Below are 18580 nucleotides of genomic sequence, written 5' to 3'. Positions count from 1 at the left end.
CTAAAAAAAATCCTAAAAAAAAAATAGAACTGATAACCTTCCCAGAGTAACACAGAATGTTACATATGTCTCTGTTTAAAGAAAGTGCAGGCAATTTCTACTATTCTATATTTGGTTAATAATGGACTACTTTGGCCAATATTTCATGAGACTTTTGTCATTAATATATACAAGTAATGCAGAGTCAAGCTTACTATGGCAAACCTTGATTCAGAAATTTCTGGCATTTATGTAATTAAAATAACATTACATTTCATTTAATTGGTTTTTCAATCAGAAAATGTCTTTTCATCAGGACTATATTGGTTTTGATGAAATTTCCTAAGTGTTTTGATGATGCTATTGAAATTGAAATGTACTTAAAAAAATCAAAGTCAGAATGAAACATTTATCAAAACTTTGCATTCCAAAAAGTTTTTCATGTTAACGGGCTAAATAGGTGAAAAAAATCTTTTCTGGTCAACCTAGTAATAAAAAGAAAAGCCATGTGAGAGTCTTGACATTTAAACAAGAGCTTTGTTTAAGAGTCATGTGAGAGTCTTGAATTTAAAAACCAGAAGTTCAAACAAGTGTTTTATGTACTGCATGTTGTGGATAAAAAAAGATCTACTGTTTATTAGGAGTAGAAAGCATATTAGCTATAGATCAGATAACAATGAAAGTGATGAAACATGCTTTTACCAGTCCTATCTAGTGTCAAGGAGATTAATTCCAAGAACAGGCCCATTTGAAGCACAAATATAGGAGTGATAGTTTCTAATAAGAATAGAAACGTTCACTGTGTCAAGTGCTTTGTCATAGAATCATAGAATATCAGGGTTGGAAGGGACCTCAGGAGGTCATCTAGTCCAATCCCCTGCTCAAAGCAGGACCAATCCCCAGACAAATTTTTGCCCCAGATCTCTAAATGGCCCCCTGAAGGATTGAACCATATCTAAGTATAAAAAATTAGGGAGCAATCCTGGCCTTATTGAAGTCAATGGGAGTTCTGCCATCGACTTCACCGGGCCCAGGATTTCACCCATAGGCTTTATAATATACTGTAACTTTGTTTTCCAGATGTTCTTACCCCTGGCATAATTATCCTTTCAACATCTTTAAGGACATCCTCAAAGCTCTCAGGTTCCTGAGGTGCAGAGTCTGGAATGAGGGGTCTCAGGTATCCCGGTTCCACATCAGGATAGACCTGTCTCTCTTCTAACTGCTCGAAGTAATCCGCAATGTAGTCCACCATCTCTTTCCCTCTCTTTCGGAACTCTGTGGTATCCATGCTAACTGGCGTTGGAAGCATCAATATCAGAAAACCTAAGGAAAAAGAGAAGTCACTTTTGAACGAATCTCCTTAAAATTGGCCACTTATTTAGGTGTCTAAAAATGGAAGCTGGCCTCATTGGGAGACATCTAGCCGATTCTTAGTTTATTGGTATGCATATATAACCCATACCCATTAGTGCGGTGTTCTGTCCCCCTCGATGGGCGGCTGGAACAGAGAATTTGCTAATCCTCCTACAGCCTTGATTAACAAAGCTAATTATTTTAGTTCAGGCAGTGGAGGCTAATGTATTAAGCACGAGAGGTCACAAAAGTTCAATCCCCACTACCAATGGCACACACACATCATCCTTTCAGTTTGCAGCATTATACAATGTATAGGATACAGTGCCATATTAAAAGACGATGGCTAGACATAGAGGGTGTCATGCTTACCACAATAATCACAATGATGTTAGTGTTGTTTAGTCCCCCTGTCTGTGTTATATCCACCTATTGCCTCATGTCATACAGCTCATTTTAAACACCTTAGGGCCAGGACCCTCATTTTCATTGTGTGTGTACAGCATATAGGACAATGGGACCATGATACTTAATGGGAATTCTAGGGACTACTACAATTAATATTATAATTAATAATGATTAATAAATAATGCTAATAATCAGCTAAACACAGGAGAGAGCCTGATTCTGTAATCCTGGGCCACACACAATTTCTGCTGGTGTGGTGCCAATGTAGGTTGTGTGTGCTCAGATAATGCAGGGTCAAGGCCATTGTACGGTGCTTAAATGGTCTCAGAGTTCTTTACAATCACTCACTCATATTCATGGAGTTGTTTCTCAGTATCCAGAGTGGAACTGGTTGGTGAAACACAGGTATGCATTTTGAAAACAAGTGACTGTGCTTAGATCACACACACAATCAGGTATTAGCTTTGTAAGAGATTAATGATATTAGGAAAAACCTGAGCATCTCCTGGTTAATAGACCACAAGTAACTTACTTAGATGTAAATTATCTGTGTTGGTAGTTCGTAATTGGCTGAGGTCTTGAAAAGAGGTAGAATCTTTTGGGTCGGTAATTGTGTCTTTATAATATCACAGCAAGCATTGTCTCATAAGCTGAAAAGAAAAGAGATCACTAATAAACACCGCTGGATAAATGCGTTCATGCTACCAAAGAGGAATCTGAGTCCATGTGGAACAGCCACTACTGTCATGTACGAGTGCTGTGTTAAGGAAAGCAAGGCTCTGGACTACAGAAAGTTGTGGCCTGCAGGCAACATCCGAGACGGGTTGCTGTCATGTTAGAGTTATATAATTGTTAAACACAAGTAACTTAAGTGCTTAATACCAGCTCTCTGTGCCTTACTGAGATGGACAATACTGGGACTAGCTTACGACCACTTTTCCTGATCTGGTGTTCTTAGCTTACGAAAAGTCAGTATGGTCTCTCTATAGTCAGTATGGCCTCTCTTTTTGTATGGGGGTTCTGATGACCGATCTTGAGTTTGATCTCTCATCTGAAAGACAGTAATTAAGCAAACAGTGTATCTTCTCCTCTGCAATCCAAGAGGCTTTCTCTCAGAACTACCATGCAAACACTAAACGTGACATTGCCAGCATACCCTTGGTTACTGTTTAAAATTCTATCAAACTGTTGCTAAATAAATTAACATAAACCATTAGCCAGTATATACACATCTGCTGAAACAATACAAACACAGCTCAATGGTCAGTCTGATGCTTCCTTAGTTTAGAGCTTTTCTGTAAAAGAAAACTACATATTTTATTACTTGCAAAATATCCCCAATATAGCCCTCAGTTGTACTGCCCTTATCCATTTTCTGATTGTCTTATAACCTTATTTTATAAGTTCGTTGTTATAGCATACTTTAAAAGTACGTGTTCTTCTCTTCCCAGTCTAAAACTTTGTAGATATGGAAGTTGTAGGCAAAATTTTAACTCTTGTGTGCCAAGTTAATGGGAGTTTTGCCTGAGTGAGGACCATATGGAAAAAACTGAGTAAGGACTTCAGAATTTGGCCCTGTATGTATTCACCACTGACCACTGATATTTCTTGTGTACTTTAAACATGGATAAGTTCAGTTTAACATTTCAGTCGACATCTCTATGTCCAGTGACCTATTCATATGTACCAGAACAGGCAGCGGTATGGCTCATCTGCCACAAGCTCTTCGTTCTTCTGCTTTTTCTTAGTATCACACAATAGGAAAGTGTGGTTTAACGCAAATTTCTTCACGTGACATTGTCTTTTCCCAAAAACGAAGTTAAAGGGCATGAATTCAGCAACATTCTATGTATACACAAGTAAATTGATATTTCTCTCATCACCAATTATTTTAATACTATAGTTATTAATGGGTGACATGTTGTAAAGTTTCCTTATAACAGGATTTTCTTTGGGAGCTGACGTTTCTTTCAATTCCAAGGTATCTTTACACCTTTCTGATTCTCTGTAGGATTATTTTCATAATGATACAATTAATTCTCATTTACTTAAATAGTATTAGTTATGTTCTGGACACTTATACCAACTTAAGCAGTGGGACATTAGATCCGAAGTCTGGGGCTGTTTGGATCCAGCTGCAACTCCAAATGCTGTGGTTTGAGCCCTTCTACTAAAATGAAGATAAAATGAAGATTTGGGGTGAAATCCTGACCTCACTGAAGTCAACGGGAGTTTTGCTGTCAACTTCAGTGGGGCCAGGATTTCACCTCTAGAGTATATTAACTTTGCTCTTAGATATAGAGTTTGCTCAGGACCTGCAGGGATTTTACCCTTTCCCTAGAGTGATGAGAAGGGAATCATCATCAACATGATCAATATCTTGTCATTACAGGTGATCTGGGGGTGGATGATCCTTCCCAACTTCTGTGTTTCTATTCAGCCTATTTAATCTTTTCCACCCACCTATTACAAAATTCACTTTTCAGTGATACAAATTTTAGTCGTAATTTGAGGAAGCAATGAGCTAGATCACCCCTGGCGTTTGCACAGCTGTGATTAGTAATTAGTCTGATCTCTACCCTGATCTCAGGAAGCAGCAAGAGGGAGGAGGGATAGCTCAGTGGGCTGGACTCAATGACCTTTTGGCGGGAGGGATAGCTTTTGGCAGGAGGTTTGAGCATTGGCTTGCTAAACCCAGGGTTGTGAGTTCAATCCTTGAGGGGGCCACTTAGGGATCTGGGGCAAAAATCAGTACTTGGTCCTGCTAGTGAAGGCAGGGGGCTGGACTCAATGACCTTTTGGCGGGAGGGATAGCTTTTGGCAGGAGGTTTGAGCATTGGCTTGCTAAACCCAGGGTTGTGAGTTCAATCCTTGAGGGGGCCACTTAGGGATCTGGGGCAAAAATCAGTACTTGGTCCTGCTAGTGAAGGCAGGGGGCTGGACTCAATGACCTTTCAAGGTCCCTTCCAGTTCTAGGAGATAGGTATGTCTCCAATTATTATTAAAAAGTGGGGGAGGGATAGCTCAGTGGTTTGAGCACTGGCCTGCTAAACCCAGGGTTGTGAGTTCAATCCTTGAGGGGGCCATTTAGGGATCTGGGGCAAAAATCTGTCTGGGGATTGGTCCTGCTTTGAGCAGGGGGTTGGACTAGATGACCTCCTGAGGTCCCTTCCAACCCTGACATTCTATGATTCTACCCCACAAAAAAACTGGGACAAACCTGTACTGGGGAACTGCAAGAACTGCTCTATCTGTGTGCCTTTGTGGACGCAAATAGCCCCAGAGTGCCATTGCTGTGTTACCCCTCTGTACCTGCCTGCAAAGCTGCCCAAAGGCTCCAGCAGGACAAGCTGCACCATCCAAATGGATGGTATAGCCTGCAAACTTTGTGTGCCAGTGAGCTGGAAAAGTGTTGTGCTTCCTGGTATAGGCCAGCAGCAGATTACTCCAAGCAAGGGGAAAGCAAGGAGGAAATTGTGCCTAGGATGGGTGACTGAGGCAAAATAGAGCTAATCCTGGGTTGTGCCTTCAGGTACAATCTTGGCCAGGAAAAAAGCATTGTGTTGGTTTGCTTGCTTGTTCTAATATTTCAACATTTATTTTCATCCCAAATCATGACAAATACATGATATTGTTTGTAAAATGGAAAGTTCTGAATCAAATTTTTTCAGAAACGTTAAAACGTTTAGTTTCATTATTGCATTGTATCTACTGTCGTGCCTCATGGTAGCTGTAGTTCTGGTGCTTCGTGCCCCCTTTCCTTCTATGGGCCAGGCTTCCTGGCTGGATTATTTTTCCCCGATGCACCATGGCAGTTATAGAAGATGGGAGACCACCGTGCATCATGGGAGATATACTCTATGAACTAGACTTCCTTGCTGGACTACATCTACTCTGCAACTAGACACCCACGGCTAGCCCATGCCAACAAACTTGGGTTCACGAGGCTCAGGCTGTGGGTCTGTTTCATTGCTGTGCAGATATCTGGGCTCAGGCTGGAGTCAAGGCTCTAGGACTCTGTGGGGCGGGAGGGTCCCAGAGCCCAGGCTCCAGCCCTATCCTGGAAGTCTACACAGCAATGAAACAGCCCCACAGCTTGTGCCCCGTGAACCCAAGTCACCTGGCATGGCCCAGCCATGGGTTTTTCTTTGCTGTGTAGACATACGCATAGAGGAGAATGGGGACATGAGTCACCTAAATTACAACTCTCAGGAGGCCTCGTGACAGTGCAAGTTGACACAGATTAATATCTAACCTACCAAAAATGAATTGTTTTGATTCAGTTCAACAAACTTAAATATTTAAATTTGGGTTGACCCTACCAAAAACAAAAGATTTAATTTCAATTTTCCCAGCTGAAATGAGTCAGAATTTCAGCAAAATCAAAAATTTCCTGGGGGAAAATTTGAAGAAGTTCCATTTTCTATCAAAAACATTTTTAATGGAAAACTCCTGAACAGTCCTATTAACTACCGCTCTGAGATCAATAGAAATGCACAAGATTTAAGCATGAACACATTGGTCATTTAGAGTCGCACTTCTTTCCCCTCTTACTTTATCTTAGTTCTTCTGGGATTTACAGCACCATTTTCAACCTGCATATTATTTTTGGCTCTCCTTCTGAACTGTTGACAGTATAGTATATATCTGATTATGTCTGATTAAATAAATCACTTTGCCACATTAACCACACCTAGGAGACTGAATTCTCCATTACAGTGGATGACCTCTGCTACAAGGATCACAGCAATACAAATTATTGAAAGCTACCGTAGTGCCACTACATATTTCACACAAAATGGAGGCAATAATACAATGGAAAGAGAGCTGACCTTTATCACAAAACTGCTTCAATATACAGGATATGAATTGGTGAGAAGCAACAGGATACCTCAAAAAAGCTTCAGAGTCCAGGTTCAGAGTGATAAGCACCCTAAAATGTAAAGACTTATTCATCGTTTCCACATTTTTCAAGTCAATAGGACTTCTGAATGCACAAGAATTGCAGGTCTGGGACTTGAGTTAGCACAGTTTGGCTGGAAATTTCACAAGAACAAGTTCTCTCTCATGTCTGAGAGAGGTCTCTTTTCACTTGGGTCACAAACAATGAAAGCCCAATCCTGTTCAGTTGCTGTTGGGAGATGTTCAAGTATTCCCAACTTCTGTCAGTTCCATGCCTGTTGGGCCCACGCCGTGCTTTTCAGGAGGCACTCAGCATCTTTAATGTTTGTTCCTGAGGGAACAGCTATAATTTCTGCATGTGCATTTATTTATTTTGAGGTTGACCTGCAGAAGTCTCTTCAACTGGCCTTTCAAAATTTCCCTAGAAAATAGCTACATCTCCCTGAACTACTATGGAGGTCAAAGTTCTACAGGACACAGCTCACTAACCTTTCTGTCTGTGTGCCTCTCTCTCCCCCCCTACCACTTCCTAAACACTACCTGCATACTGCAGTGTCTAATTCACTATCAAACCCAATCTGGTAGATAGAATGCCAGGAATATAAGTGCATGTTATTGTGCCTCTCACCACCAGAGTACCTCCCAGTGTCCAGGAGCAGTGTTCCAGAGATTTTCTTAGCCTAATACCCCTTTCAGTTATCTGACAACAGTCTGACAATGTATGTGACCTAGTCATCCAGCCAGGTCACTGCTCAGTCCATTCCCCTTCCAGGGGTTAACATTAAAGTCCAGAAAATAGAAAACTCAAAATCTAATGTCTTTCAAGATCATCTCTGACCTCTGCCTGGCACTTGCTTGGTTTCTTTTAGTCTTGACACCCATGTTTCTCCTCTTGGCCTGGGGGAGAGGTAGGAGAACCGAGGGTCCACACCTCCTCTTGGTTCCAGCCCCAGGGCCCAGTTTAGGTGGCTAAGGACCACTCCTTCATTCCTCCACCATTTTCTCTGGGCTGCTCCTATTTTTACCTTGCTCACCAGCATCTTCACAAGACCTGCAGACTCTGCTTCCCCTGCCCCAACTTTGCGGTTGCCCACTGAACCTCCTGGGACCAGCTAAAGAAGCATTTCCTAAAAGCCAGTCTCAGTTCTTCCCTGTAGCAGCTGGATTGTACTGCTAGCTCTCTGCCCCTTGCCTCAAAACAATCAGTATCTCTCTCCCGTAAACATGAATTCCCCCCTCCCCCCCGTTCTCTTTCTGGGACTGGGGCTGTATCTCAGGCCTCATTGGCTTAGAGGAATCAGTTGAAAGGCTTTTGCCAACTCCCTTCAGCTGAACACACTTCTCAGTTAGCCTCCCACTCCGTAGGGTTCAGCGGGCCAGCCTTCCCCTGTCAGTATCTGTCTGTGGTGATGGAGGAGGCAGTCTTTATGCTGCTCCCCTTCTCCCAACCTTTTCCCAATTGGTTGCCCTGCCTTCTCAGCAAGGTTTCAGGCTCTTGGAGGTACAGCCTCCAAATTCCTTCCTCAATTGTTGTTCATTCATTCTCAGGATCCTTAGGTCTCTATATGTATCTACTGAACCCTTCCAAATCTTTAAATGACCAAGCCGGGTGGTGGGTTAGGCTGACAACTAGGCACCACTGCCCTCCATTGCAGACTACCCCATCACAGTGCAATATTACCAAAAATGTGTTCTACTTGAGCTCCATTAGTCTCCAGTGATTCAACAGAGGTCTATGGGCATGTGTCAACATCATATATCATCTGCTGTTGGGGCCAACCATGCTCCACTAGAGACAATGAAGGAATTGTTATTGGTTTCAATGAGAGCAAGAAAGAACAGTATTTCTATGCTGCTTGGACTTGAGGGGGGGGCAAGGTTTACTAGGCATAAACAAGAGGTCCCCAGTGCTTAACTTGGGCTGGCCCTATAGGTCATACAGAGCTTGATTATTATAGAAGCTTCTATTACGGTTTGAAATTTAAGATTGTAACTCATTTGTGTGTATATGTTTACCTGCTTTAACCTTGTTAATAACTCATTTCCATTCCCTGTTTAATAAATCTTCAACTAATTTATTTCAGGATGGCTACAAGTGTTGACTTCGCTATAAGATCTAAGGGACAATTGACCTGGGGTAAGTGACTTGTCCTTTGGAACTGGGAGTAACTTGAATATTGTTGCAATTCTTGATGAAAGGGACCATCTATCACAAAGATACACTCAGCTGGTAATGAGAGAGATTGGAGTCCCCAAGGGGACTGTCTGTGATTCCATCTTTAGGCTGTTATATTGCCTGGGGAGTTTACACTTGGTGTTAAGTGGTTGTAGAAATCCAAGTACAGAACTCAAATACTTTGGGGATGATTCCCTGCTACCTAACAGTCTGCCCTGAGGTTGGCACTCTCACTCGAGTCACTTCAGGCAGCGGGACATCTGAAGAAGAGCTCTGTGTAAACTCAAATGCTTGTTTCTCTCACAAACAGAAGTTAGTCCAATGAAAGATATTACCTCACCCACCTTGTGTCTCTAGCGGGGTAGCTCTAGGGATTTTCCCACCCCAAGCACAGCAGGCAGGCTGCCCGCAGGCACGCCTGCGGGAGGTCCAACGAAGCCGCGGGACCAGCGGACCCTCCGCAGGCATGCCGCCGGAGGCAGCCTGCCTGCTGCCCTTGCGGCGCCGGCAGAGCACCCCCCGCGGCTTGCCCCCCCAAGCATGCGCTTGGTATGCTGGGGCCTGGAGCCGTCCCTGGTCTCTACTATCCTGGGACCAACACAGTTGTAATGACAATGCATCCTACATAGGAGCAAGGTCAGTCACTGTATGGCATTTACTTTATATATACATATAAAAATTAAAGTTCTTTAGCTTTTAGATTTTTCCTGAGTATATCATTAGATATTGTATTTTACTATACAACCTATGCTTGACATTATAGCCTTTTGCCACCTTGACCAAGCAGTATCTGGCTGCCTTAAAATTAGAACATTACAACAAATCTGCATTTTATCTTAATGATGTGTATTTGAAACTGTAGAAAAATTATTTCTAGTCCCTAGATTGTATGCACTGAGTATGGGAACTTATTCACAACTTATTGACACCGGACTCCTCGTTGAATTTATTTTCTATTTATTTTAAAAATCAGTCAGAAGAGCACCACACATTTTTATATATTTATAAAACATACATATATATGGAGACAAACTTATGCAATACATTTATAGATATAATACCTATGTAAATAACTATAACTATAACTTATGTAAAAAACTATAACTATTTCTGATTATTGCCTACGTTTCCTTCCAATTACAATACGCATGTTATTTTTATGTACACATTGACAAAATATCTACAATAGAATTGTGGTTTCTTTAAATTCTGTTTCTGGTTGATAAGGTTATTTTTTTTTAAACTTACTCATAGTTTATTAAGGAGTGCCAGAAAATTTCTGAGCAGATAGAACAGATACCACAAAGAGAATATCGAAGTTTTTAATCACCAATTATTTAATGCTTTCTAATTGTATGAACACCTACCTGGTCTCCAATTCAACAGACCCAATCTGAAGCACAAAGCAAAACAACAACAAAAACGCTAACATCAATGATTGAGATTATTAAATGCAGACAGGAGACATGCATATACATGTATATTATTTGAGTGGGAGGGGTCCCCCCCTAAACAGAAATTTCAGCAACTGAGGACAGCATAGGCTCAAAGTATTGTGATAACTTTATACATTTATTTTCAGTTGAGTAAAGCAACGTGTTATCTATCCCTCTGCCCATTTGTTACAGAATCCAATGTAAATTAAAGGCTTGAGCTCTGCATATGGCCCCACTGGAGTCTTTGGGATTTTAGCCATTGAATTCAGTGGCAAGAGAATGACACCTTTGATTTGCAATCTTTTCTTGGGCAAAATTCCCATTGAAGTAAATGTTGTCTAACTAAGAACTGCAGGAGAAGGCCTTTTATTAGATGTTCTGCATGAAATAGAGGCAAACGCAAACAGATTTAAATTTACAGTCAACACAATTGACCTGATCCTGAATTGCTTCTGCATCAATTGTCTTTAACAGGAGTTATGGATGCATAAGGTGGCTCCTAATTTTCACTATTTAGTACTTTCTATTTTCCTTGTCAGTATACAAAATTACCTCATTTCACTTTCACTCTGAGTTGCTCAGCTTTTGCAGTTTGCTAATTTTCCATTAACAAAATCCTACTGGTTTCCCTGGAGGATATGTTCACTTTAACAACATCACATATAGAAACAAAATAGATTTGTTCTTATTCAGAAGATACAGAAGAGAAACATCTGTTTTTATTTTATTTTACCTACATGGTTGTCCAGAACTGTGGCAGTTGGATTGGCAGCCTAATTTTTCCATAAGGCTGTCACACATACATCTGCATAAACCAAAACACTGGGATTGTTCTATCTCTGCACAAATAAATACAAAATAAGAGGCACACACTAACCTGTGCAAACTTAGCTTTACAAAAATGCAAATGTCTTTTGTGATTCCAATTTACTCCTCTAAAATAAAATAGGCTGGATATTTAAAATTAATTAGCAAAACTCCAAGGCGAAGTAACTGTTGAATTAATCCAAGCATTAATCTTCTTGGATTTATTAAGCATGAAGCTACAAGGACAAAGAATGTTACTTACAGCCAATTGGTGAGATTCCTTCTTTCTCTTTCTTCACTCCCCTGTGACAGTTATAAAGCACAGAGGATGCTGTTGTCAGTTTATATAGGCAGAGTAACCACTTCTCCTTAGCCTATCAGAGCCAAGTGCTTTGCATTTAACATTCAACAGCAGCAGCATCTCCCCCCACTCCCTCTCCCATACTCCATCCTAAATATATTTAGAAAAAAATAATCGATCTAAAAAGCAGACCCATGCAGCTGAGCGACTACTGTCAACTGGATTTGGTATTAGGGGAGACACTATTATTATTTTTCATGACACAGGCAGTCTCTAAACAAATTTTCTCTCTCTCTCTCTCACACACACACACACACACACACACACCACTTTTCTATAATAATTACTCCAGTCATGGAAGCAATGCTAGTGTAAGAGACAGTGGTTTTGACCACTTATGTAGAACATTGCAATACTTTTTTTTAAGGCCAGGTACCCAAAGATAGAGTATTATGCATTAACTGTGGACTATAAAGCTATACACACATGGGATTACCATGGTAATATTAACCTTAAGATATGTGTTTCTAGCTTTTCCACAGTTTCCCCATGTTTATTTTTATTACGTATGTTTTTGAAAGCTCTAACACATTTTCAACAAGAAAAACATTTTTTTCTTAAAATAATATAAAAGGACCCCTTTATTCTCCTACAGACTTTTTTTTCCCTGTAATGTTCTGTTCCTTAGAAGAACACAGGAATTGATGGTCAATGTTTCTTTAGTTTGCTTTCAAGAAAGCTATGGACCCCTCACAGTCATGATCTGCTCATTGTTAGATACAAGACCATTATCTCGGATCTAACACAACCAATTCTCATGCATTTGACCAGGGTATTTGCATATTACACTCATTACATTTACAATGAGTAAAAAAGTTGTTTTGAGAGTTGATCACACTTTTAAAAGAGTGATTTCATGGCTATGGCTGTAGCTGTGACCTTTAGCTTAACAAGGACATCTCTTCAATGGTGAAAGATGTTTGTTTTTAAAAAACAAACACACATAAAAACAAGGCCCGGGATTTTGCTATCACCTGTGTTTGACTTTATTTTGGAATTTGATTTGGATTTTCAGTTCTTGGGATGTGATTTCTGCAATGGTCAGATTATGATCGCATGCATTCGGGGAGCAAAGCGCACACATGCCTATTGCCCAAGGAGTTGTTCATAGCAAATGAGCTCCACAGTCAATAGAACTACAGCTGTGATGAACTTGGTTCAATATAAATAGTCAGTGTTTTCAATATGTGTTCCTTAAATTCAATAGAAACAGGTTTTTGTTCTGGATTTAACTGTTCCCTTATTGGGTTAGAAAATCACATGCAACAGCCTTGTGCTAAGTTCACGAGAAGCAAAAAATAAAGCTGTCTAAAGCAAAACCAGAAAGGCAGCCCAGTCTAATTTGACTGTTTTAGCTGTGTGACTTGTAGAAGGTAAGCAAACTTCATAAAAGGTGAAACTGAAATTCTTTTTGTTTTAATCATTGGAGGTATTCTACCTTGACTGTATCCCTTTAACTTGCCTTATACAGCACTGTGACCTGAAGAAAGTGTTCTCAGCCTACAGGTCAGGAACTGAAATATTAGATTATATTCCACAGAGGAGACAGGATGTGGACAACTCGGAGGTGCAATAAGTTAGATAGAAAAAGGAGAATTAAATACCACTGTGAAAGAAGAATTAATCAAAAGATCTAAGCATGGCCACACTGGTCATTTATACTCACGCTCCACTATAGTTCTCTTGTAATTCTAATAGCTCTTATGGGATTTACAGCTCCTTTTTTTGCTCTCCTCACCTTTTTTGATTCTCCTCACCAACTGTTGACAGACCATATAACTAAGGCTGCTTAATAGATTTTTGCTGTGGTAGCCACAATCAAAGGGTACTGAATTCTTTATTACAATGAATCAGGTCTGCTGCGAGTACTTCAGCAGTGTAAACTCATTCAGGTCATCCTAGCAATATTGGCTATTTCACCAGAAAAACTTCTTATGATGTCACAACACACTGACTAGAAAGCTCACCTTTATCAAAAACCCATTTCTAAATACAAAAATATGAGTGTGTGAGAAGTGACAGGTAATCTTAAAAGGTTCAAAGTTCAGGATCAGTTTGAGTAAACACACATAGCATCTAATAGAAGCAGTTTGAGCACATTATTGCACACTCAAAGTTACAACCCTCTTCTGACAAGAAGTGGCACTATACCAGTGAAATAATAACCCCAAGGCATTTATTGACTTTGCGCTGTCATGAACTTGCCAATGAATTAGGAGAGATGATGTGTTTGAGCAGGAGGCTGTAGCACTACCAGAAGACAATCCAGCCAGGATTTGATTGTACCCTAGACGTGTTTGTATAAGGTTGTCTGAGCAAGTCCTGTGATATCACATGAAAGACCTTCATCACGTGACAGGAGTAAAATTGGCCCAGAATGTGTTAGTTCAATGAAGTGTGAGTAAGGATATTCTGTGCAAAAGGAAGATACGCTTGCAGTGTAGAAAACCTTTAATAGAATTGTAACCCTTCTGCCAGGCCGAAACAATAGCAGCAAGGGCCGGGTTCAATACATATGGGTCCCTTCCCTACAATGTAATGCAAAACCAGCTCGAGCCCCCACCCAGTGACCTGGGAAAATCTTACACACACCCCTGGGCGCCTCAAGGAGGCAATACTTCCCCTCTCGCAAGCACAGATTCTTGGTGTAGCAGAAAAGGTTTAATTACATGAGGTAAACAACAAGCATTAAATTGGGAAAATACCTCAGCTAGAGTTCATAGATCAAACCATGAGCAAAGACCCACCCAAGGAAATTGGGCCATGTCCTTCTCTCTGGTCTCTTGAGTCCAGCAACCCCCAAATCACCCACAGTCCCAAAAGTCCCACAGTCCAAAAGTCTCTGTCCCAGGTCAGGCAACCCCAGAGTTCGAGAGTCTACCTGCAGAGGTCCCCCTCCCCAGCCTGGGTAGAAAGGGGCACCTTACGTGGTTTGGGGCCAACTGCCCTGCCTCTTCGTGGGGTTCTGCTTCCACTAGTCGTCCCCGCAACTGCTCAGCTCCGCTTGCTCCGTGGGCTGCTCCACCCGTCCCACAGCTGCTCTGCTGTACCAGCTGCTCTGGTCCACCAGCTGTCCTGTGATCCGCTCCAGCCATCCTCGGAAACTGCTCGGCTCCACTCTGCCAGCTGCTCTGCTCCACAGTATAGCTTCAGGCTCCCCCACTAGTTAGCACAATACTCAGTGCGCTTAGCTCAGCAATTCCAGTGATTTCAGCTCTTAGTGATTTCAACTCACAGTAGGGGAGCCCAGTGCCAGTGCACTACTGGTCCAAAGTGAGTTCAGCTCAGTAACCTGTATCTAGATTCTTAAGGGAATCAAAAATTAACTCTGACATTCCACAGTGGAGAGAGGCATAGGCAACACTGGGGCCTCTGGCTCACACAAGGAGCCTGCACCACCAAGTACAGATACCTGTCCCCAGCCTCTCTCAATTCACTGGGTTTTGGAACCCATGTCCCTTGTCTAGCAAGTGCTATTTAGTTGATAATGAAACCCTTTATCATAAGACAGTTTTGTAGTTCCTCATTTACTTAATCAGGGTGACAACATTTTATTTCTCCTGCCCCAATAACAAAGAAATTGGGGATCCCACAGCTGTGAAAATAACCATCCCAGACTGCTGTGTGTTATGCTAAGTGGGGTGGGAGTGCTAATGCAAATACCTGACATTCTTTCCACACTCCCCACAATTTACCATCAGATGTCAGGGTAGAGCTCATCCTGACTCTGCTTACAGAATAAAAGGTAAACAAGACCTTCAAACATCACAAACATGGATTTCGCTGCATTGTATCAGGATTAAAATGCATCCTCGGCAGAGCACACATAGACTCTTCAAATGGATTAACTAGGAGATACATCTGAGGATAGAGAAACAGATAAAGAATCTGCAATAGAAATTAATTTCCACATGTGACTTGCAGTATCAACAACCATGACAGCAGTGCAATAGTAAATGATCATGAAGTTGTACTACTTGTATTTACTTAAATGTATCCTGGTCTCACCTCCTACTCCAAGGGCATTACATGTTCTTTAAAAATAAACATTAACAAAGTACACTAAATAAGCTTTTTTAAAAAACCTACCTTGCTCCCCTTACCCCCATCCAGGAAAAAAAAAATCGTATAGACACATAGTGTGGCCTCAATATTGTCAAACCATGGATCTGGTGAAGAGGAACGTTCCAGATTCTTAGATCCTTCAGAACACCCTGCCATCATCTCTCCTCTTTACCCCACAGAGCTATTAACAAAAGCACTTCAGATGACTGTAATGTCACACCAGAAGAGGCAGTCGCCCAACTAGACAGGACTTAAATATGACTGGAGGAAATGCGCATCTAGAGGACTCAGGAGACAGAGGTTCAGTTCCCTGCTGCAGATTCTGGGCAAGTCACAATGAGCAAGTTTACACTGCTCTGAAGTTTAGATGCAGGGTTTGTGAATAGCAGTGTTCCCCAAAGGGCTGTGCTGTAACTCCCCTATGCAGGCATGAACTTAAAGGAAGTCCTACTTTAGTGCCAACTCAGGACTTTAAGTTCATGCCCACAGCAGGGAGTTACAGTGCAGCATGTTGGTGTGCACAGCTATTCACATTGCCCCACTAATGTGAACTGCAGGGCAGAATAGACATGCCCTTAGTCACTCTGAGCCTCAGATCCCCATCTGTAAAATGAGGGCAATAGCATGATGGATATTGCCACGGCCTGCAATCTCTTTGGGAACCATCTTGTATAAAGTTTATGTATCACTGTGGGCTAGGGGTTACCAACTCCAGGCACTAAAAACAGTGGAGTGTAAATCATTTAGGTTGTAAACACGTCCAAAGAGATACCACCACCTGGGGTGGTTTGCCTTTATTGGTTCAAAGTGCATTTTCCAGAGCCCAACAAACAAAGGCTTTTATGCCAGGCTTTTGGCATAAAAAGGATGAGTTTACAAGGCCTTCTTTAGATCCAACAAATTGATAGGGCCCTCTATCCAAGGGTGGGAGAGGGAACCCCTGCAGAAGGGTTGGAAGGACTATGGCTGACTAGGGTTCCATCAGACTGTTCTTTAGAAATAAAAAGAAACAAACATGGCAACCTGGTTTTAATTTAATTTAATTTAAAATGAATCAACTGATGACCACTCAATCCAAGGTTATTTCTTACAACCTGCTCTTCTATGATGTCCTTGCTACCTTGGGCAGCACATCACATAGGCTGGGGCAGGCTGGGCCCCATCCACGCTCCTCCCTGAAGCCCACTCCTGCTTGCCCTTCCCCCTTGGCCCCAGCCCAGGCAGGCTGCTCTTCTTCTGGGAAGAGTGTTGGACTGGGGCTAGGGCCACCAGGACTTTGGGGGGGGGGCTGGTGCTGGGGCTGCCCACCTTGTGCTTGGGGGATCTGGGGGCACTGCGGCTGGGGGGCCCCCTCCCCATGCTCTGGGGGGGCTGCGTGCCCACCTGCCTGCCTTGTGCGCAGGCAGGGTTGGGTGAATACACATCACCTGCTTGCCTGGCGCTCAGGGCTCCGGCAGGGGAAGGGGGCTAGGTTCTTGGGCCTCTCCCAACCGGTGGTTCACCCACCACCCATGCTTGCTACTTACCAAAACCAAGTCTAAAATTGTATCACCTCTTGTTGGTTCAGTGACAATTTGAAGAAAATTATTGTCTATCAGATCCAGGAATAACTGGGCCGTACAAGGATTAATAGCATATATTCTCTAATTCTTCTCAGGGATGTTAAAGTCTCCCATTATGACAATACCCAAAAGTATTTCTCTCTCTAATAATATTAGCAAGATCTCTATCCATATTTGAGTCTGACTCTGGAAGCCTATATCAGCCCCCCACCGCTAGCCTGATAGAACCTCTTACAATCCTTCCCCAAAGAGATTTTGACCCAAACAGATTCTGTTTTGTTCATAGTACCACTTATTTCTTTACATTTTACTGCTTTGTAAAATGCTAGCTACCCCATCACCTTTACTCCTCTCTTTCCTAAACAGCTCACGCCCCTCGATATCTGTATTCCAGTCATAAATGGTATTCCACTATGTTTCTGTAATCCCGGTAACATCTGGTCTGACTTCCTGCATCAGTAGTTCCAGTTCCTCCATTTTATTTGCTGACTCCTTGCATTCAAGTACAAGCATTTCAGTTGTTTCCCTCAAACCTCACTCACTTTTCTAGCCAGATTAGATATAATCCTTTCACTAACATCTACCCGACTCTATTCCAATCAATATTGCATATGAATATTCTCAGAATCACCACATGAAGAAACTTCATTAGTTCTACTAATGTTTATGAAATCAAGCTGCCCTCCCCATCAGTCCTCAGATTTCAAGCTGTGAGGCGAGGTGCAATACCTCAAGGCACTGAATTTACCATAGTCTTGCAGGATTTTGCAATGCATTTCCATAGACTTTGTAGATTATTGCAATTCTAAATGTCAAAACCAGGTTTGTTGCCCTTAACACCTCCAAAATCTTACAGGAGATTATTAGCTAAATTTGATGAATGTCAGCTACCTGGACAGCTATCTGCTCACCCTTGTTGTATAACTGTGCCACATTTGCTTTGACAAGCGATATTGCCACACATCAAAATATGTGGTTGCGCAGCCCATGCCTTACAGAACCCTCCTAAGATACTGGAGCAAAACTACCCCCAACCTCCAACAACATGGAATCCTCATTTCTGAAAGGAGACACCCAGACACTCCTCATCCAGGATCTTCTCCTGCTGCTCCTACACCAGCCTGGTGAATCCTCACTTCATCAGCAAAGGAGAAGAGGCAGTGTTGGTACAATGCTTTCGTATACCAGGGAGGGAGAGCTGTTCTCTCTTGCCCTACATACACCCACACTTTTCCTTTCTTAATTCTCAAGCACTTTATATATGGAAAGAGGTTAGACAAGAGAGATAGGATTGTTCCCATTTTCAGGCTAATGAGGTGGTTTATACATCCAATATGTGAGGCCAAGTGTCTGATATCAAGCACCCAAAATCAGTGGGCACTTTTTAGAAAAAGTGCTGTTTCCAGAGCTGAATTGGATCTAGTTAGCCTTTTCCTCTAGCTGATGCAGATGGCTCTTATGAGAGGAATGATTACTCTTCTGTATTGTTGACGATGGAACAAGATTTGACTGCTTCATCCTAATGGCC

At 41.9% G+C, this 18580-nt stretch overlaps 1 protein-coding gene across 4 annotated transcripts in view; it reads right to left on the bottom strand.

Annotated features, from left to right (window-relative positions):
* The window catches only part of DDC (dopa decarboxylase), a 95946-nt gene extending 84555 nt beyond the window's left edge, over window positions 1-11391 (bottom strand). For 2 of the 4 annotated variants that reach the window (XM_045006609.1, XM_045006613.1), the window contains exons 1-4: window positions 11327-11368; window positions 10189-10214; window positions 2276-2393; window positions 1070-1305 (exon numbers count right to left, since the gene is read on the bottom strand). In XM_045006609.1, the coding sequence (XP_044862544.1) occupies window positions 1070-1291 (222 nt within the window). In that variant the 5' untranslated portion in view covers window positions 1292-1305; window positions 2276-2393; window positions 10189-10214; window positions 11327-11368. Of the gene's footprint in view, window positions 1-1069; window positions 1306-2275; window positions 2394-10188; window positions 10215-11326 lie in introns of all 4 variants that reach the window. The other 2 variants (XM_045006611.1, XM_045006612.1) reach the window with 2 other exon arrangements.
* Between the last annotated feature and the right edge of the window lie 7189 nt (window positions 11392-18580).

The sequence above is a fragment of the Mauremys mutica genome, chromosome 2 (genome assembly GCF_020497125.1).
Source record: "Mauremys mutica isolate MM-2020 ecotype Southern chromosome 2, ASM2049712v1, whole genome shotgun sequence".
Taxonomy (NCBI): domain Eukaryota; kingdom Metazoa; phylum Chordata; order Testudines; family Geoemydidae; genus Mauremys; species Mauremys mutica.
The sequence above is the reverse complement of the archived record's forward strand: the minus strand, read 5'-3'. Positions and strand labels throughout refer to the sequence as shown.